The sequence below is a fragment of the Geotrypetes seraphini genome, chromosome 1 (assembly GCF_902459505.1).
Source record: "Geotrypetes seraphini chromosome 1, aGeoSer1.1, whole genome shotgun sequence".
NCBI classification, from domain to species: Eukaryota; Metazoa; Chordata; class Amphibia; order Gymnophiona; family Dermophiidae; genus Geotrypetes; species Geotrypetes seraphini.
The window spans coordinates 255750894-255772960 of NC_047084.1; the positions used below are offsets into that span (position 1 = coordinate 255750894).

Consider the following 22067-nt stretch of genomic DNA (forward strand, 5'->3'; position numbering starts at 1 on the left):
GTGATAAATTCAACTTCTGCTCTATTGTCTGTTGTTTTATCTGGAACTCTAAGACAGCTAGAATTAGCTGTAAGAGAGCTACCATAAATTAACCAAAGCTAAAGACCAAGGAGGTCTAGGGCTCCCTGACCTTAGGATTTATAATGTGGTTCAGGACCTCTCTTCCTTCCATCCAGCCCCTCCCCCCTTTCCATAGGTCCAGCACCTTTCTCTTGTCCCTCCAGCCCCCCTCTGCCTTCAGCTCTAGTCTTCCTCCTATCGTAGGTCCAGGACCTCTCCCTTCTCCAAGTTCCCCCTCCATCTATATGTCCAGCATCTTCTTTCTTCCTTCCCTCCCCTTACAGGCAGATCTTGCATATAAATCTCCCCCCCCCCCCAAGTCTCTGCTATATCCTCTAGCCCACTCTTTTCCCTACCCCTCTGAGTCATTCTGGCATATCCGCCCAGCTCCCTGTGCAGTGTGTCTACCTTACATTTTTGGGCCACAGAGTAATGATTCACAAAAGCCTGCTCCAGGGCCTTCCTTTTGCCACATCCTGCCCTCTCTGATGTAATTTCCTGTTAATGTTAAAGTGGGATGCGGCAGAAAGAAGGCCCTGAAGCCATCCAATATGAATTGCTACTCTGCAGCATAAAAATGTAAGGTTACACCACACGGGGAGCTGGGTGGATATGCCAGAGCAACCCAGAGGAAGAAAGAAAAGAGTGGGTGGGGGGATATACCAGAGACTCAGGGGAGATATGCATGACCCACCCAGAAGGGGAGGGAGGGAAAGGAGCAAAGGATGTTACATTATGGATGGTTGGTGTGCAGCACTTCTGGGTGAGTCCTGGGGAAAATGGGTGGGCTTGGGCCCACATGTAGCTACACTCCTGATTTGGAGTGCCACTTTTTCAGAAGTGGGGTTTTTGCTATTTGAAGTCTAGGAGCTAGTGACATTTTGATATGGTAAGTGCCAAGTGTGTTATGTAGAGGGAAAAATAACGAAACTTTAAAAGGACCAATCTGTATTAAATCCCGGCAAATCCAAATTGAACCCAAAGTTAAACTACTAAGAATCATCCTAGATAAAGACCTCACCTATCACAACCAAATCAGTTCAGTCACCAAAAAATGCTTTTACAAACTTCGACTAATTCACTCTACAGTATAACCTCCGTTCTTGAACCCGCCTCTATTCAAACCCTAATTCATTTCTTGATTATTTCACAAGTCAGGGACCACTGCTCAGGCATTGGGCCTGATGGGCCGCCGTGGGAGCGGATCGCTGGGCGAGATAGACCTCTGGTCTGCTTCAGCGGAGGCAATTTCTTATGTTCTTATGATTATTGCAACTCTTTATAGCATGGTATAACTCAAAAATCCGCCGATTACAACTAATCCAAAATACAGCCATCAAACTAATCCACAATGCAAGAAAATATGACCACGTCACTCCGCTACTCTTTGAAGCTCATGGCTACCGGTTTCCCATCGAACAATATATAAAATACTCCTACTTGTATTCAAAATTAAACTCACCCACTCCCCATCATTCTTAGATAAGTATCTCATCCCATATGCATCCTCTCAGGCCCTGAGATCCGCTGATCAGAATCTGCTGACTGTTCCTTCAATCAAATAACTTTTCTACACTCAAAACACTATCTTCTCCACCACAGCCCCCTCCTTCTGGAATGCTATGCCATCACATCTTCGCCTGGAAAACCTCATTGCAAATTTAAAATCAAGCTTAAAACCTTCCTATTTCATGAAGCTTACCAAAATACAAGTTAAGATCTTTTCTCCAGCTATTTCCAACGATTGATGAGAACTGCTTTTAAGAAGTGACTTCTCTTCCCTATCTGTTCTTTCCCTTCCCCTTCTTACCTCCCTTTAATTTTATTTTAACTTGGATGTAATTTTGAATCTTCCCCTTCCTCAGCACCTTCTATATCAATTATGACTATATTTTTGTCCTGTCCACATACTGCCCTATTGTAAACCGACCAGATACTTGTCGATGGTTGGTATATCAAACTGTAAATAAATAAACTTGGAACTGTGTTTCACATATTGCCCGGTAATGATGAGGTAACACCAGAACCTGAATATTCATTTTTTGTACAGTGGGAAAATATTTGTGTCCTGATTTGAGCCCATTATATTACAAAGCCTATTTTACATGCAGAAAATTGATTTTTTTATTTTTTTAATTGTGCAGTAGAAGAAGGTGTAAATTGGTGTGTGAGACTGGTTCTGATTTTCTATATTCCTATAAGCAAAAAACACAAATGGTAAGACACCTGCAATAAAAGTAACACACAACTTCTGAAAATCCCACCTCTTCCCCTATTTATCCTAATTGTAAACTCAGCCAGGGGTATACTATGGATCCTTCAACATATCCTATTTGCCTTATAACCTCCCTCCTTTATTCTTATCCCTACCCCTCACCTCTTTAACAATTTGTATCATTTCTCATCTATCTCACTTTTCAAGGTCGTTCTTTATTTTATTTTAGCCACTGCGCCATAGTATTCCTTTCAATGCATAATGTGATCCCATGCTTGACTTTATAGATCCAGAGTTCGGCGGACTCTTACATGGCTTATGATTTGCATATCCTTGTCGCCATTGGGGGCCTCAGTTACAGAAGATATACCATAAGAGCAGGAACGTTCCCTGACAGAAGCGGGCTGGCTTTCAATGGAAGATTGGTAACGTTTGAGCGACGATTGAAAAACAGTACAGAGAGGCAACATAGACAGCTTCCCCCTATACAGAATGACTGTTATCAGGTGACACTCGATGAGGGCAGTCATCTAATGCACAGTATCACCGATAGGTAAGAGGTTTGCTGGAGGAGTCCATGCAAGAGGATACCATCCTGACTTACTGAAGCTTACTGTGATTTATTGATCACAATGAACTGGCAAAAGTGGGCCTAAAACAAACATAATACAATCAAGAAGAATTTATGCATAAATTAGTGGTAGAGCATATGAAGAACTTGCAATATATAAATGTAATACTAATATAGAAAAATGTGTATTTATTATTACAAAATCAACACATATACCAAAACACTACAACATTCACACAACCATCCACACGCACTAAAAATATGTCCTCAGTGAGTCTCTCCCCTCATTTCTCCCACCTCCCCACTTTTTTCTCTAGAGGAGCCTCAGCTGCCTTAACTGTACACCTTGCCAAGGGACAAAGACTACAGTTTTGAGTGCCTGTGGGATCTGCTCCTGTTACTTTAAAATTTTATGGGAAAAAAAGAAGACCTGAAGCAGTTCTTTTTCTTTATGTGCTGGTTTGCAGGGACTATTTTCATTCATATTTTTTTCTCATTCAGCTGCCACTTTCATTCATCCTGCCTCGCAGTTCACAATGATCACTTCTTGAAAACATAAGAAGTGCTCAGTGTGTTCCCGCTGAGGGCTTAATGCGGCCAGAAGGGGAACCCTTGTTAATATCAGAGCTGGCCGGCTCAAGAGTTTCTTCAGCAGCCATGAAAGGTGTGTCGGCTGTGGGTGGTGGGAAGGTCTGAGGTTCCCTAACTGCTGACAGTGCTGGGGATTCCCCAGCCATCGCAGCTTCCCTTACCACCGAAGGTGCTGGGGATTCTCTTACCAGTGCATTGGGCCTTTCTGGGGATTCCCTTACCATGGCTTTGATTTTTCAGGCCTCTTCAGTGCCCTCTGCCTCAGGGATACCTTTTTCGGCAGGTTTCTCTTTGGTGGGAAACTCCACTATTTTGGCTGAGTCTTTTCAAGAGCTCCTGCCTAGATTGGAGAGGCAGTAACAGGTCTTGCAGGCCTCTTCCTCTACTGGGGAGTATGATTCTCGCCATGTACAAGGCATATGATTTTATGCACTTTAAAAAAAAAATTCTGTGCATATGAATGATTAAATATGTACAGAGGAGGCTGTTCAGAAATGACCAAATGCTGTAATGGTAAAAAAGTGTTTTACTGCCCAGTTAAAAAGGGAGGATTGTCCAGTAATCAGCAGCAGTTTGTGCCATATGGTTCCCCTCTTCAAAATATTGAATCTTTCTTGAATACATGGCTCCAGTTCGTTACCACACCTTGCTGATTTTTGGACTTCTGTTTTATCTCTTTCATTGTCTCCATGAATATCCCATTGCTATATAAGCAGAGTCTAATTAAAATCTCAGAAGAGCTTTAGCTCAGTTTCATTATGCAGGTTCCCCCATCGTGCATAGAAAACAAAATTGCATTGTATGTGTGACTCATTCTGTTTGACTATGTACATAAACTTAATCAAAGAACATATTGTGACTCCCAGTGCTCTGATAACTGGTTTGGACTAGTGCTGCCCGATTCACTGATTCACTTCAGTGAATCAATTCAAATCGATTCATTGTCCAAGAAAATCGGACTGACTGATTCAGCAACCAACCACCCCTTCCCCCCCAGTGAGATCTGACATACCTCCGAGGCCTCCTAAAGTAGCGGTGGCGGTGGACGGTCAGCAGTGGCTTCGTTCTGAACGGGCTGCTCGCAGCCTGCCTCTCTGGGGCCTTCCCTCTGCTATGTCACTGATGATGCGGAAAGGAAAGCCCTAGCAGGGCAGGCTGCAAGCAGCCCATTCAGAGTGATGCCGCTGCTGACTGTCCACCACTGCTGCTGCTTTAGGAGGCATTGGAGGTATGTCAGGTCTCACGGTGGCAGAGTCAGTGGGGTGCTGCTGCACAAAGCATGGAGAGAGAGATGGTAAACAGTAGGAAAGAAACAAATGGATTTGGCAGTGGAAGGAAGAAAAAATAATTTTATTTTCTATGTCCGATTTGAAATGTGTATCCTGCCACAGCTGGTGTTAAGAAAGCAAGTGTGAGCTAGGACTAACAGAGAGAGGAAACATCTTTTTTGTTTATTTTGTTTACACCACAGCACCACCATGCGGTTGGAGAGGGAAAAGGGGGATGGGGTGGGTGGAAAGGCTACAAAATAAACCTGCCACCTAATTGAATTAAAAAATCACCACCTAATTGAATTAAAAAATCAATTCAATAGACCAAATTGAATCAAATCTAAAAAATGTTCTCTGAATTTTGGACAAGTTTCTAGAGGAAAAGTCCAGAAAAACTATTAGCCAAATAAACTTGAAAGAACCATTGTTCATCCCTGGTAATGAGTTCTGAGAAATAGATCTATTTTTTTTTTTTTTTTTGGTGGGGGGAGGGATCTGCTGGGCACTTGTGACTCAGACTGGCCATTATCAGAGACATAATGAAGGGCTCGATGGACCTTGGTCTGACTCAGCATTGCTTTTCTTATGTTCTGATTTGGAACTTGACGTATGTCCTCCACAATTGATCTTTGGGTGGGTGTGCTTTGACATGGGCATTTTGTGAAAGGATGATGTTTACAGGTGATAAGTCCTGGTGTATGACAACGAGTGTGCAATCGTCACTGTAACCCTGACCATTGTAATAGTGGGGATCAAGATTGCTCTCTTTTACCAAGACTAGATGATACAGGCTGGCCTGGTGGATCTGTAGCAGTACTGTGCCTTAATTTGATTCCTAGGTCTTTTAGATCTTGAGGTGCTGCAGAAGCAGATTTCACAGCCTCTGAAGGGTTGCTAAAGAGTGACAAATGATGGCTGAATTTGGGGCTCACAGTGGCAGGGTTCTAGTTGGAGTCTTTGGTAGAGGACTGTTGCTACAGTGACCAGGCAGATGATGGATGGTGGAAAAATACCTAGTGCGAATGAAGACCTGGGGCTCCTTTTATCAAGCCGTGCTAGCGGGGTTAACGCGCGCGACGTTTCATCACACGCTGGCCAAAAACTACCGCCTGCTCAAGAGGATGCGGTAGCGGCTAACGTGGCCGGCGGCTTAACTCACGCTATTACGCGCATTAAACCGCTTGCGTGGCTTGATAAAAGGAGCCCCTTAATGTGCCAGATACCAGCCCTAATTCCAACAAAACTGGAAGTTTAAAGTTATAAGAAAAATCTGTCATGGCAAAAAAGCCCTTGAGAATACATTAAAAATTATGCTTAAATCCTAGGATGGGGATGCATTAAGTCAGTTTTTGTTATTGTAGTTCTTTATAGTCAGACTTGATACTAGACCAGGAAAAAGATGTCATTACTACTGTTGCTAGTCTAGCCCAAGTGAGGAATTGAGCTGGAGCAGAGATAGTGGTTACTGCTGCTAGAGCCAATGGAAATATAGTGGGCCTTAGGCAACCTTCAACTTCCCCCCCCCCCCCCACACACAAGATTTTGATAATTAAATGCAACAATCATAATTATCACACAAACATCCTGTAAAAATGCAGGTGGAATATGTACTGATGGTTCTTTGAGTTTGTGTGACTGTCAGGACTTATTGTTTTAGAACTTAACAGTCTATTTTCCAGAAATATCAAAGAAGAGACAAGTTAATTTATTCATTAATTTTTAATGGGTATAACTAATGGGCAGACTGGATGGACCATTCAGGTCTTTATCTGCCATCATTTACTATGTTACTTTGACTGCAGCTTCTCATTGTTGCCTCCAAGAAGCTGCTGTCCTGAATGACTGCCTAGTTTTGCCTAATGGTTGGGCTGATTCTGAATGCTGTCACCTAGAGCTGGGGAGAAAGAGAGCATGTTTTGGGAGCTGCCCTCTGCTGCCGAATCATGGAAGAGGTTGAAAGGAGGAGCAGGTTATAAAAATCTTTATAGCACTACAAAGAAAATAAAGACAAAATGAAAGCTAAATAAGTAAAAGATAGAAAAAGCAAAAACAAAATCACTGAATCCTATTAATTTGTGTCTGGTTTCAAAGATTTTTTTCACTCTTGTTTATGCTTCTGTTTATGACGTATGTAACATATCCCATTAAACTGTCTTTACTCTCTCTGTTTTGGATCTTAAGAGAGAGCAACCGGACTGTCCAAGTCACCCAAGATTTTTTTGAATATCATGCCAATGGAGATATAAACAAGGGACCTATTTCAGATAACTACCTCTTTACTGCCAATGAACCAGCTGTTCCAGCCACAGTAGGAGTTGAATTGCATGTTATAATTGGACCACTTGTGACTGAAATTCGGCAGTTCTTTTACAGGTACTGTTATATAGTTTGACTTCACCACTATATTCAGTTTGGGAAGTCGGGTGGGGGTGTCTGCTCTCTCGCATAGCTTCTCTGGTAATATGAAACTCTGAATCCGGGAAGCATGTGCCTATGTGGTTTTTTTCTCCAGTGCTTCAACAAAAACTGAGCTTGCCTCAATGGAAAATTTAATAAATAAAAAGCACATATATTAGTGTGCTCATAATTTAAAAAAATGTCAGTGAACTTTAAGAGAGTGTAAGTGAACTCTTGAGGCTTGTGCAGTTCAGCTGCTTGAAAGAGCTTAAAACATGAAAAACTTTCCCCCACCTTCACATGAGTAAATGAAGAATAGAATCTAGAGAGCTGAAACACTTTTCTGCATTCATATGGGTATGCTCTTCAGTTTCAAGATGCAGTTTCAAAATGTCAAAAGAAAAATGTGTACACTTCTCCTTCTGTATCCACGGGAATTAGGGCAGAGCCGGACTGCGAATATTAAAAAACCGTGAATAATATTTGGGCCGGTTCTGCCATGATCCCTGTGACCACCCCCATTCCGATGCCTATGGATCAGTGGTTCTTAAAGATGTCCTGAGGTACCCACAGCCAGTCAGGTTTTCAAGATATCCCTAATGAATATGCACGAGGCAAATTTGCATATAATAGAGGTGACAGGCATACAAATCTTTCTTGTGCATATTCATTAGGGATATCTTGAAAACCTAACTGGCTGGGAGTACCTCAGGGCAGGTTTAAGAACCACTGGTATGAGTACCCCCTGCTCCTTCCCCACCCCCACCCCCACACCACGCTTGTGCCCTCCCTTCCCCCTATAGTTCTTTAAGTCTTTGCCAGCGCGAGCAGCATCTCTGGCCTGCTGCTTGCACCAGCATTGGCTTTCCCTCTGATGTCACTTCCTGATTCCATGACCAGAAAGTGATTTCAGAGGGGAACCAGGCTGGCGCAAGCAGCAGGCTGGAGAAGTTGCTCACGCTTTTTGAAGATTTAAAGAAGTACAGGGAGAAGGGAGGGCACGAGCATGGTGTGGGGGGCAGAGAGATGCCAGTGCCCTTACAAGATGGCGCCCGGTCTGATCCCTGACCCCTTACTACACCACAGATTGGTGTAGATCATGCTTTAATTCTTTTCAAAGCAAAATTTAAATAAACTTCACACTTTAAATAAATGTGTGCTTTCACATATGTGTAGATTTTATCAGTTCCCAGAGGTATGTGGATAAACCTGGTCTGCTGTCTGAAGTGGAAAGTAAGCTTGGTGTGCCAGGTGTCTGTGGCTTCCCTGTACCATAACCTCCTGACTCGCAGTAACCTCATACTGCTTGAGTCCCTAGCCCACAGTATTTGACACACATTATAGATTTGTATCTTTTGGAGAAAAAAAAATTATTTTATCATCAGTTAACTGCACTAATCTCCACCTTTTTCTTTTTATAGTAATCTAAGTTCTCAGAATTACACATATGCAGTGTATTCAAGGATCTACAATGTGCCAGATGGCTATGACAAGTCTCTACTCTGTCACCGCATAGAGCAAGAATACAGAGTTGGGCCACTGGAGCTCAACCGTGAAGCAATCATAAAGACGAATACAGATTTAATAACTAACAAGACAATTCATACAGACAACAACGGGTATCAAATGCAGAAAAGACTATTCAAGACGTATGTGAATAACACCCTGGCAAGAGTAAGTATAGTGACTGCTCACCAACTTAAACATGTAGGGGGTCAATATTCAGAATGAATTAACCAGCTAGGAGTGACTTCAACCTGGTTAATTCACTTTGATTTGATTACTGAATACCTGCTCGGACCACCTTGGCACTAGTCAGATACTGCTGAGGTGGTCAGGGGTGGAGTCTGGGCAGAGCTGGGAACAACGTGGTTAGCAGTGAATTTAAGTCCTAACCTAACTGGGTAACTTTCTGGAAAAAGTTAGGACAACAAAAAGACTATCCTAAATTTATCCAGGTAGCTATTCGGGTACTGGTCTGAATACTGCCAATAGGGATGTAATCCTTTTAAACAAGGTCCATTAATCTTATGTAATGGCTATAAATTAAAAGTTAGTATCAACCAGAGGACTAGTTAATTAAAAAATATATAAAAATAACTGTGATATCCCTCTATACTACTTGTATATTTGATCAGGATTAAATATTATAGTAATTTTCCAAAACCTTTTTAGAATATTTAATTAATTAAATTTGATTTATATCTCGTCCTCTCCAAGGAGCTCAGAATGGCTACTTTCAGAAGTGGTGCTTACATAGGGAAACCTGCTCATGTGGAGAGTATACCACCAGCTTCATCGCATATGATAGCAGTATCCCAATCTCTGGATGTGTAGTACTTGCTGTTAACCCTTTCAGGACCATAAGGATCGTAGGCCAATTTTTGTGGTTTTGACGACATTTTTATGGTAAAAAGGGCTTGCAGATGCCAAAAATTTGATTTTTTTTTGTGAAATATCATTATTTTTATTTAAAAAAATCACACTTCTGGCTTATGGACAGTGTGGCAAGTGAATCTTCTCGTCAATCTAGCAACGACGCTAATGAATGAATGTCGTAACCAGTTTGTTTACATAAAGGCAGTATCATATGGAATCCGTACATATCAAATTTAGAACTGTAGACTATCCCAATCAAAATTTATAGGATTTTAAAGTTATGGGACAAATATGTCCCTTGGTCCTGAAAGGGCTACGGAACAGCCTGGCACACAATATTTAGGTATAAAATGCTCTTGGTGGCCAACATTTAAAAAAAAAAAAAAATCCACTGATCACCACGAGCTGAAATCAGGGTAATACACTTAAACCACTGTGCTTGTTTCTCAGCCAGAAACAATCATGAGTGTTTTGCTCTGCAGAATGATGATGATCAAGGCTGTAGGCAGGAGGATAAAGGTAAAGAGTAAGGGGCCATGGACTTGATAGACAGCCTTTCTGTCATACAACCAAAGTGGTTTATATATTCTGTGCAGATACTTTCTCTGTCCATTGCAGGCTCACAGTTTGGTTTTGTGTCTGGGGATCACAAGGAGCTGCGATGGGAATTGAACCCAGTTCCTCAACCCACTTTATTAACCATTAGGCTACTCCTCCACTCTGTGTATTTGTGCGTAGGGGGCACACATTCTTGGTAGCTGATAATAGTGCTACAGAGAGAGAGCTGGCATTGGTGAAGCTTCCTGTCCAAACTTTTACAAGAGGAATGATGGGAAAAGTGAAAAAGAGTCAATTGGTGGCTGTTTTGTTCAGGAGGGTGGTGGTGGTTGGCAAAATTTTGTGCCTTAATAACTGGATATATTTACCACCTTTTTGAAGGAGTTCACATAAGGTGGTGTACAGCAAGAATAAGTCAAACATAAGCAATAAAAAGCAGTAAAAAAAAAAATTCAGATTACAATACAAAGTATGGCATAGTATGGCACATTAGCAACGACAGAAGAGACTCCTCTCCTCGGGAAACAAACAAGTTTTATTATTAGGATGTAAGCAAACAAGGAGTATAAAGAGTAACAGGTTAGAAATAATTTGAAGGAAGTTGTACATGAGGTCAGACTGGTGCTTGAAAATTATTTAGGGTAGGAATGGATAAACATGTCCTGCTACAGTATGTGCAGCCAAGTGTAACTCCTTGTGTGTGTTACTAGCAAGTCAGTTCCTCCATTACAGGCAATTGGACAAGTGTACCCTGTGTCATATGCCAGTATTCAACAATGAGATATAGGCAGAAGCCATATGGCAATTGTGTAGATCTCAGAAGAACTTTGCATTAGATGGGCTTGCCGAGTAGGTAAACTTAAATAGGGCAGGATTTACCTATTGGTGGGCTCTAGGCAAAAAGCATGTTAGGCCACTTATCATAATATACATTTTAAATATCTGACAAATGGTATCCTGGATAGTTCTAACTGTCAAGAGTTAAAACCAGCAAAGAGGGAAACAGCAGGTAAGAAGTATTGCTTGCTGACTTCCTCTGCTGTCCATGGGAACAATACACAGGAAGTGAGGAGAAATGACAGCCCTATGTGGGCAGTGGTAGCTCTGGTTAACTTCCCCTCTCCCCAACACATAGAGGAACTCCTTTCTGCCCATAGCTAACTTACCAGAGCAAAAATCTGCTTTATTTTATTTAAGTATTTATATACCGCTTATGGCTTAAGTGGTTTACATTCAGGTACTCAAGCATTTTTCCTTATCTGTCTGTCCCAAAGGGTTCACACTCTATCTAATAGACTTGGGGCAATGGGGGATTAAGTAAAAGTGCTTGAGTACATGAAAAAATTCATGTAAACCGTTCTGAGCTCCCTTGGGAGAATAGTATAGAAAATTGAATGAATAAATAAGTGACTTGCCCAGGTTCACAAGGAGCAGCATGGGATTTGAACCCACAGCCTCAGGTTGTTGAGGCTGTAACTCTAACCACTGTGCCACATTAAGTCTTTCTTAAGTCAGTTTTTAAGTACTTTTGTTAGGAATCATGAACACAATTGAAATGGCTCTTGCTAAATATTTGAGTCCTAGGCACATGCCTAATTTGCCTGTGCTTTACTTCTGCCTTGATGATTCTTCAACCGTTTCATGTGTCAATTTTTGGACACTTTCAGGAGTTTATTGACCGGAAGGAACTTGGTTGGCTGTATAAACACAGTAAATCAGCAGGGAAAATATGTTTTCATTCTTTCTTTTGGTTTTACAGAACTATTATCCAATGGTTCAAAAAGCTTACATTGAAGATGGTACCATGAGACTGATAATGCTGTCAGATAGAGCGCATGGTGTTTCCAGTCAAGAAAGTGGGCAGATGGAGGTGGGTGAGGCATGAAAATTATTTTTGCTTTGACTAAATCTCTGGCTTCATATACTAACACATGAAAATGTTCACAGATTAGTTCAGCTTGTTATCTCCAGCAAGCCAGCAAATGATTTTCATGTTTCTTTGTAAGTTGTTATAGGTTCAGAAGGTTACAGCTATAGGTTGATGCTCTTAAAGCAGTGTTTCCTAAACTATATGGTGTGGCAAACTCACCGGGTGCTGGAGAGGACGTAAACTTGCTGTCAGTCCGGCACCCCAATTCCCTTCCCCCAGCAGGAAACCTTTCTTCCTACCCTGCAGCTTATAATCTTTGGTCCTCTAACAACTTAAAGCTTTCCCTCTGCTGCAGCATCCTGCTCTTTGGGGACAGGAAGTTGAAGACAGGAAAGCTTCTGGGGCTGTCGAAGGTGGTGTGTTTAAGCTGCCAGTGGCCCAAAGATCACAGGCTGCAGCATAGCGAAGAGAGAGAGAGGTACTGGATCCCACGGGAGGAGAGTGGAAGAGAGAAATTCTGTGGAGTAAGTGAGAAACCTCCAAATAGGGAGGGGAGGATGAAGACAGATGCCAGACCAGGGACTGGATGCACTAAAAATGGTCGTTAAGATCATATGGGTCATTGTGGGCCAATTGGTTTTGTCCGATTTTCAAATGGTGATCGATGCTCAAATGACTTCCCATGCAAATGAGTTTTGCGAGGTCTGCCATAATCCCACCCCACCTTTCGTTGGAACACTGATTCTTGGAATACACTGGAATCCCAGTGCATCTTGGGATGCACTGGGAAGGGCCTAAGGACCAATCAGGGCCTGAGGACCTTTAAGCCTTAGACCCCACCCAGTGCATCCCAATATGCACAAGGAGGGGATAAGGCCGCCATTTTGAAGAGGCATCCCTCCTACCAATTTTTATCCAAAATTACAAGGGTGTGTGAGGGGATGTCAGGGGTGTGTGGAAAGGTACAGGAGATGTGTGGAGATGTCAGGGATGCTCGGTGGGAGGGGGCTCTCTTTGGAGGGGGGCTGGGGGGATTGTGGGTGGGAGGGAGAGAGGAATCGGCGATCTCCCTGCTAGTTCAGCTGATCGCAGCAGGGAAATCCCCAATCAGCTGTGCCAACAGGACTTCTCAAAACTAGGGCTTCAGGAAGTGCTGGCAGCTCAGCTGATAGAGGATTCCCCTGCTATGATTCTCCTGCTGCTGGCAACCCGTGTACTATTTAGATTTTTAATTTTGACATTTCTGACAGGTTAGGACAATTGGGTACATCAGTTGGTAGGAAGACAGTTGGTAGGACAAAAATTGTTAGGAAGATCCTATCAATTGTCATATCCTAAGAATTGTCTTCCTACCAATTATCAGAATCCCGTCTAGCCCAGTATCTTGTCTTCATGGTGCCAATCCAGGTCATAAGTACCTGGCAAAAACCCAAATAGTAGCAACATTCCATGCTACTGATCCAGGGCAAGCAGTGGTTTACCCCATGTCTGTCTCACTAGCAGACTATGGACTTTTCCTCCAGGAACTTGTCCAAATCTTTTTTAAAACCAACTGCATTAACTGCTCTTACCACATCCTCTGGGAATGCATTCTAGAGCTTAACTATTCTCTGTGTGAAAAAAATATTTCCTCCTATTGGTTTTAAAAGTATTTCTCTATATACAACAGGTAATGCTTCACAGGAGATTGTGGAACAATCTTGAATGGAACTTGAATTACAACCTGACTCTGAATGATACATCAGTGGTTAAGCCAGTTATCTGGCTCATGCTGGGATCAAAATGTGTGACTACAGCTCTCTATCAGAAAAGTGGATTGGCACTGGAGCACAGACCAGTGGTCACATTTGGACAGCTTACAGGTGAGTGATTATATGGTAATTTGCAACCTGATTTTATTGAGCACATGAACAGATTTGATATTAAGAGATCCAACAAAATAGCTAGAAATATATGTTTCATTGGATTTACAAATGTTTACAGATGAAGAATTCATTTCATGCAGATGCCCAGACTCTGTGTTTAGTTTGTGAGTAATCAAAATACAGTGGAACCTTGGTTTACGAGCATAATTCGTTCCAGAAGCATGCTCGTAAATCAAGTTACTCGTATATCAAAGCGAGTTTCCCCATAGGAATGAATGGAAACTCGCTTTGATTCATTCCACCAACCCCCCCCCCCACCGAGGCTACCGGCGCTGCTCCATCACCCCCTCCTCCCGCTCTAACTGGCATCGCAACCCCCCCACGAGAACCGCAAAGCACCCCCGTGCTGAAAGCGGCATCCGCCCGCCCTTCCTCCCAAGCACGGTCCTTACCCCTTCTGCTTGTTGTAAGGGTGAATGCGAGATCCCGCCTCTTGCCTGGGCTGGGTCTTGAGCATCTGCGCATGCTCAAGGCCTTCTGGCTCTCGTTATCTCGGAGAGAACGAGATCTCCGAGAGAACGAGAGCCAGAAGGCCTTGAGCATGCACAGATGCTCAAGGCCCAGCCCAGGCAAGAGGCGGGAGCTCGCATTCACCCTTACAACGAGCAGAAGGGGTAAGGACCGTGCTTGGGAGGAAGGGCGGGCGGATGCCGCTTTCAGCACGGGAGTGCTTTGCGGTTCTCACGGGGGGGGGAGTTGCGATGCCAGTTCGGGGGGGTGCGATGCTGGTTAGAGTGGGGGGGAGGTGCTCTTACACCGGAACATGCTCGTTTTGCGAGGCAAAAGTTTGCTGAGTGTTTTGCTCATCTTGCAAAACACTCGCAAACCGGGTTACTCGCAAACCGAGGTTCCACTGTAATTTCATCCTGCAAATCAAGATGCACCACTTCTTAGGTGATGAAATGGAGGAACTCATGCAAATCAATGTTAAACCAGATAGTAATAAATCAAGAGAACCTGGTAGTATTCACCCCAGAGTTGTTCACTTATAATGACACGGGGACAAATTTGTCCCCATTCCCGCAGGAACTCAATTTCCCTGTCCCTGAGAATTTTGTTGCAGTCCATGTCCCATTCCTATAAGCTCTGCCTTAATCGCACAAGCCTCAAACACTTATGATTTTAAAGTGTTTGAGGATATAAAATTCCATCTAGCCCTCTTTAAGGGAGAAAGACATAACTATCTCTATACTATAAACACAGGAAATAATTGGAAATTAGTTCCTCACTATCTAAGGCACAATATTCACTTATTGCTCCTCTTTTCATTATCAGTTAAGAAATTGCTCAAGTTGCAAAGAATCTACAAAATGAAAATCCTTACTTTGAAAGGAAGCTAGTATTTGCACGGAAACTTTAAGAAAAAGGTTGTACCCAAGGCCAATACTTTAGGCTTCAAAACCAAAAAAGCTTTCTGCCTTAATTGAGTCGCCTTGGCTACATCAGGAAATAACACCACTTTTGCCCTACAAAAACTAGCATCTTTTTTCTTAAAATAAAGCTTCATTTATCAGACTCGGTAACACTTGTTACCAAAAGAATAGATCTAGTCTGGACACCTCTTGAGAATCTTCAAGGGAAACAGTTAAATCAATATCCGGAGAAACCAATTGATCCACCCCTTATTTAGTAGAAGCCTTTTTTTATCAGGGGGATAAAAGCAATTTGAAAAAGGAAATGTAGCAGCATTTTCTAATCCTTAAACTTCCTTGAGGTAACATAGAAACATAGAAACATAGAAAGATGACGGCAGATAAGGGCTACAGCCCATCAAGTCTGCCCATACCATTGACCCCCTTTTAAGTCTACTGACCCCCTTAACTCTACTGACCTGCTCCATTAAGTCTATATCCTAGCGACCCTATTGATTGGTTTGACTCTCGCAGTGATCCCACATAGGTATCCCATTTATTCTTGAAGGCTGGGATACTGCGGGCCTCTATCACCTGTACTGGAAGCCTGTTCCAATGCTCTATCACTCGTTCCGTGAAGAAGTACTTCCTGACGTCTCCACGAAACTTCCCTCCCCTGAGTTTGAGCGGATGTCCTCTTGGGTTCGAGGGTCCCCTGAGAAGAAAGATATCATCTTCCACCTCGACCCGTCCCGTGATGTACTTAAATGTCTCAATCATGTCTCCCCTCTCCCTACGCTCCTCGAGAGTATAGAGCTGCAATTTGTTCAGTCTCTCTTCGTACGAGAGACCCTTTAGCCCCGAGACCATCCTGGTGGCCATCCGCTGAACCGACTCAATTATGAGCACATCTTTACGGTAATGTGGCCTCCAAAATTGCACACAGTATTCTAGATGAGGTCTCACCATGGCTCTGTATAATGGCATCATGACCTCAGGCTTCCTGTTGACGAAACTTCTCTTGATACAACCCATCATCTGCCGTGCCTTAGATGAAGCCTTCTCCACTTGAGTAGCAGTCTTCATGTCTGCACTGATGATCACTCCCAAGTCTCGTTCTGCTGTAGTCTTGGTCAAAGTTTCTCCATTCAAGGTGTAAGTTCTGCATGGATTTCCATTTCAGAGATGCATGACCTTACATTTCTTGGCGTTGAAGCCCAGCTGCTAGACAGAGGACCAACTTTCTAAAGTACGGAGGTCCTGTTCCATAGTATTCTGCAGATTGTAGCCGTTTATGATATTGCATAGTTTGGCATCATCAGCGAATAAGGTTACCTTACCTTGAAGCCCTTGAGTCAGATCCCTAATGAATATGTTGAAGAGGAGTGGACCCAGGACTGAGCCCTGCGGCACTCCGCTGGTCACTTCCGACGTTTTGGAGAGGGTACCGTTAACCATCACCCTCTGAAGTCTGCCACTTAGCCAATCTTTAACCCATGCAGTTAGTGTTACTCCTAACCCCATCGATTCCATCTTGTTCAGCAGTCTGCGGTGTGGGACGCTGTCAAAAGTCTTGCTGAAGTCAAGGTATACGACGTCTAAGGACTCCCGAGTCCAGCCTTCTTGTTACCCAGTCAAAGAAGCAGATAAGATTGGACTGGCAGGACCTACCCTTGGTGAATCCATGTTGACTGGGGTCCCGGAGATTCCCCTCATTCAAGACCGTATCTAATTTATGCTTAATTAATGTTTCCATGAGTTTACACGCTATTGAAGTGAGACTCACCCTTCTATAGTTCACAGCCTCAGCCTTGCAACCCTTTTTATGCAGAGGAATGACATTGGCTGTTTTCCAATCCAACGGAACTTTCCCCGTGCTTAGTGAGAAATTGAAGAGCACGGCCAACGGTTCCGCCAGAACATCTCTCAATTCTCTAAGCACTCTTGGGTGTAAATTGTCCGGTCCCATGGCCTTGTTCTCCTTGAGCCTTGTCAGCTCGCTGTAGACGTCTTCAGGTGTGAACTCAAAATTCTGAAACTGGTCTTCCGCAATTTGTTTGCCTTCAACTGTGGTCCGTGTCCCGGTGCCTTACAGGTGAAGACTGAGCAGAAATATTCATTTAGTATTTCGGCTTTTTCAGAATCCGCCACTGCGTAGTTTCCGTCCGGTACTTCAGTTTCATGAGAAAGCAAATAAATCCTTGGAAAATTAACAAATCTACGGTTTCTAACTCTGACTGTATATTCCAACATCTCTAATTTTAGTTGCAAATTATATGAGTCATTAATTGCTGAAGCTGAAACAGCCTGAAGAGAAGAAACCTGAGTCTTAGGGCTCCATTTACGAAGGTGCGCTAGCGTTTTTAATGCACGCACCGGATTAGCTCGTGCTAATCGAAAAACTACCGCCTGCTCAAGATGAGGCGGTAGCGGATAACGCATGTGGCATTTTAGCTTGCGCTATTCCGTGCGTTTAGGCCCTAACGTGCCTTCATAAAAGGACCCCATAGTATTTTAAATCTGTATTCCCTCCTTTTTTAAAATATCATATTCCAATGCAATTTACAAATAATAAAAACAGGGTAAAAAAACACATATTTTAAAACTATGACACTACAGGACACAAGAGGAAGACAGGTTTAACTACAATTCATTAAAAAAATAAAACTAACAAATGTTTATCTAAAGATAATAAATTAGAGTCCACATTAGTTAGTTTCTCTTGAGAAAATTTCCGATTCTGCGTAATAACTGATTTTAATATTCCTTCTATTTGATCATTTAAATCCTGTATATCTTTCAAAGTAATGCCCTGTGGATCCCCTTCTTTATCCTTCAAACCTAAGGTAACAGTAGGGATTTCTTGAGAAAAGGAAATAGTGGCATTTTAGAAAATGACACATTTGATAAAAAAATGAAGCTCAGGTAGAGTAATATTAGGAGGTTTAGAACTGTACTGAGGCACCATATTCAAAAGACCTTTAGAAGGAGATGGAAGAGTACAAGCTGGAGGGCTGAGAGAGACTCCTACTGAAGACATTTAATGAGGTTCAGTTCCAGTAGGTATCACAGATGTTGTAACATGTCTATCCATTGGTCCTACTGTTGTAGGTGTAGACGCTCGCACTTTGGCCTTACGCTTACCCATAGTGATAGACCATAGTGATAAAAAAGGGCAAAAAAAATTCCTTGTACGTTGTTCTTCTATTAATTGACTTCTACAGTCTCTTTGGGTCTCCAAGGAGCAGGGTCTGCCCCTCTGGGCACGCCCCTCCGGCCATGTGCCACTATGAGATCTTTTTAGGATCGAACAAGGCCCCTGATGCTGTCAGAGGTGGGCTCTGGATGTTGCTTAGAAGAACAGTGTTGTTCCAGCCAGGTTCTGAGTCACTGCCAGATGGACTTCAGCAACAACTCCTACCAGCAGAGAGAAACCCAAGTATGCCTCCTCCCTTGGCATTCCTTCTTAATCCTTGCCTCCCATCTGTATTGTTACAGCAATTGAATCCTAATGCACATTATTATTTATTCAGTTTCCTATGCAATTCTCCCAGAGGAGCTCAGAACAATTTACATGGATTTATTCAGGTATTCAAGCATTTTTCCCTGTCTGTCCTGGTGGGCTCACAATTTATCTAATATACCTGGGGCAATGGAGGACCTAGTGACTTGCTCAGGGTTACAAGGAGCAGCGTGGGTTTGAACCTTCAACCTCAGGGTGCTAAGTCTGTAGGTCTAACCCCTGCACCACATTCTCAGACATAGTATGATAGAAGATAGCATGGCAAACATTGTCTGACAGAGATGGCTAAACATAGTTAGCAAAGCATGGTAAAAAATAATATGACAAAACATGGTATGATGAGACATAGCATGGCGAGTATAGTATAGCAAAACATAGGGCTCCTTTTATGAAGCTACGCTAAGGATTTTAGCACATGCACCAGATTAGCGCACGCTAGCCAAAAATCTACCGCCTGTTCAAAAGGAGGCGGTAGTGGCTAGCGCATATGGCAATTTAGAGCGCGCTATTTCGCGAGTTAAAGCCCTAGCGCGGCTTTGTAAAAGGAGCCCATAGCACAGCATAATATTACAAAGCATGGCTAAAATAGGATGACAACGTGGTAAAAATGGTAAGGCCAACGTTTTTTAGATTCTGTTTCAAATAAGTTATTAACTAATTTAAACAATTCTCTACTATTGATGTTTGCTGCTCCAATTTTTTGGACATCATAAAAGGAGCCCTTAGTGATCTTCAATAGCAATATGGCCTATATTTTAATGTACATCGCCTAGAAACCATGAGAGGCAATTAATCAAATCATTAATAAACTTGAACTTCATTTTCCGAAATTAGAGTTTTATATTCTTTCAATTTTAGCCTCCAGTTGTCCCTATCCTCCTCTTTTCCTGATTTTAACCAATTTTTTTTCCATCTTCCGTAATCCCCTTTTACATTCTAATACAGTGGTCTCAAACTCAAACCCTTAGTGGGGCCACATTTTGGATTTGTAGGTACTTGGAGGACTGCAGAAAAAATAGTTAATGTCTTATCAAAGAAATGACAACTTTGCATGAGGTAAAATTCTATAGTTTATAAATCTTTCCTTTAACAGTTAAAGGAAAGATTTATAAACTATATAGAGTTTTACCTTATGCAAAATTGTCATTAACTATTGTTTTCTGTGGCCCTCCAAGTACCCTATTTTTTTTCTGCAGCCCTCAAATTTTAAAGTTTACTATCTTTCCTTTCTCAAAACTGACACATTTCAATCACTATATTGAAAATAAAATCATTTTCCCTACCTTTGTTGGCTGATGACTTTATTTTTCTGTGTTTTTAACTGTTTCCAGGGCCTTCTTGTCCTTTGACTGTTTTTCTTTCCGTCTTCACTTTCTGCCTTGCATCCATCTTTGGCATTAACTTAATATTCAATTTTTCTGCTTTCTTTTCAAAATCTACGTTTCCATGTCTTCCCTTCCCTTCTATCTCTCTCTTCTTCCATCCCTATTTCCATGGTCTGACATCTTTCTTTCCTTTCTCTCCCTCCCTCCTTCCTTCCTTCCTTTCCCCTGGTCTGGCATCTGTCTCCTTCATCCCCCAACTTTTTATTTCTTTCACCCTACCCCTTCTTTCTTTCTCTCTCTCTCTCCATGCCCCCTTTCTTTCGATATGTCTGGGTTTCTCTCTCTCTCCGTGCCCCCTTTCTTTCTTTTTTTTCTTTCTCCATGCCCGCCCTTTCTTTCTGTCTTTCTCTCTCCATGCCCCTTTCTGTCTGTGTCCCCTCTCCCTTCTTTCTTTCTGTCTCCCTGTCTCCCCTTTCTTTCTTTCTCCCTGCCCTCCCCCAAGCCACCACCATTGGGGAACAGGCCAGCGCCGAGGTCTTAGCTCTCCCTGCTTATCTTCTCCAGCGCGGGGCCGACCAATTCTCATCACTTGACGTCAATTCTAACGTCAAGGAGGAAGTTCTGGGCCAGCTAGGCAGCGATTGGCTGGCCCGGAACTTCTTCCCCGACATTAGAATTGACGTTGGGTGGCAAGAATTGGTCGGCTCCAATCTGGGGAAGATAAGCAGGGAGAGCTAAGACCTCGGTACTGGCCTGTTTCCCGATTGTGGTGGCTTGGGGGAGGGCAGTGAGACGGGAAGGGAAGCAGATTGGGGACCCCTGCTTTAGGCGAGCCGCAGTCGCAGTCTGTATGCGATTGTTCTCTCCACAATCGGAAAATTTGTGAAGTGTAGAGGACAGATTGCGGGCCGCAAAATAGTCCCGGGGGGGCCACATGCGGTCCACGGGCCACGTGTTTGAGATCGCTGTTCTAATAATTCCACATCATACCATTTATTTATAGATCTTGCTTTCTTGGTATAAGTTTTTAAAGGTGCAATTGTATCTAAAATCTGCATACTAAAATTTTTCCACTCAATTAAAAAGTTTTCATCAGAATCAAACCCAGATTTTAATTCGTAATGTGACCAAAGGTGGTTTATTAAGTTTTATATTTAAAGGTTTAATCAGAGTATGCTAATTTTTCCTGCCCTTTGCCCTATGTTAATTTCCAAAGTAGTCCTCTTGCATAGACACCATTACTTCTGTGGTACTAGTCTACCACAGAGGCACAATTTGTTTTTTTATTGCAGCTTTATACTGGCTTTATTTTTCATAAAGTATTTTTTTTATTATTATTATATTTGTCTGTGTTGTACAGGTGGTGGACCAAAATTGCAAAGAAGATTACATAAACGTTCCAGTTATCCTGTAAATCTGCCCCCTAATCTTCATCTCCAAATTCTAAGCATTCCTGGATGGAACTATAATTCTAATCACACTAAACACATGCAGAGCATATACAAAGGTAAGTTATTTATGCAGCTCAAATGTGGTATACATAGTGAACCATAAAGAATTGAGGGATCACCATGCCAAGCCATCTTCTCAAAGTCATGTTCATGCTTCCCAAGCAACTATTTTTTGGCTCTGAAGATGCATATTTACTAATTTATTGTTGCTAGAATTATCATAAAGAATAGATCAACTGTGAGGGTGAAATTATATGTCTTGGTTTCTCTATTGATAAGTTGTATAAAATTGGTCACACTAGTGAAAGATGCATCTGTTGGCACCATTAGTTCTCGTGCAGCAGCTGTCTTCCCACTCTTTTAGCTGTTTTCATCCACAGTATACCAGGGGTTCTCTCATGTTTTTTTGCATCCCTTCTCTTTGTTCATTTTTTTTCTTGCTCCTTAAGTTTAAAAAGGAAATTCTTAAAGGTTAGCAATTAGTAGGCCCCTCATCATTGAATATGATTTCATGACCTCTATGGTGGATCAAGTATTGTGATGTTTTTATTATTATTAATTGTAGTAGTAATGTTATTG

General features: G+C 42.3%; 1 protein-coding gene across 1 annotated transcript in view; it reads left to right on the forward strand.

Annotated features, from left to right (window-relative positions):
- The window catches only part of MAN2B2 (mannosidase alpha class 2B member 2), an 80592-nt gene that overhangs the window by 46878 nt on the left and 11647 nt on the right, over positions 1-22067 (forward strand). The window contains exons 11-16 of the mRNA XM_033949656.1: positions 2563-2828; positions 6890-7081; positions 8527-8779; positions 11802-11912; positions 13582-13774; positions 21398-21544. Coding sequence (XP_033805547.1) covers positions 2563-2828; positions 6890-7081; positions 8527-8779; positions 11802-11912; positions 13582-13774; positions 21398-21544 — 1162 coding nt within the window. The remainder of the gene's footprint in view (positions 1-2562; positions 2829-6889; positions 7082-8526; positions 8780-11801; positions 11913-13581; positions 13775-21397; positions 21545-22067) is intronic.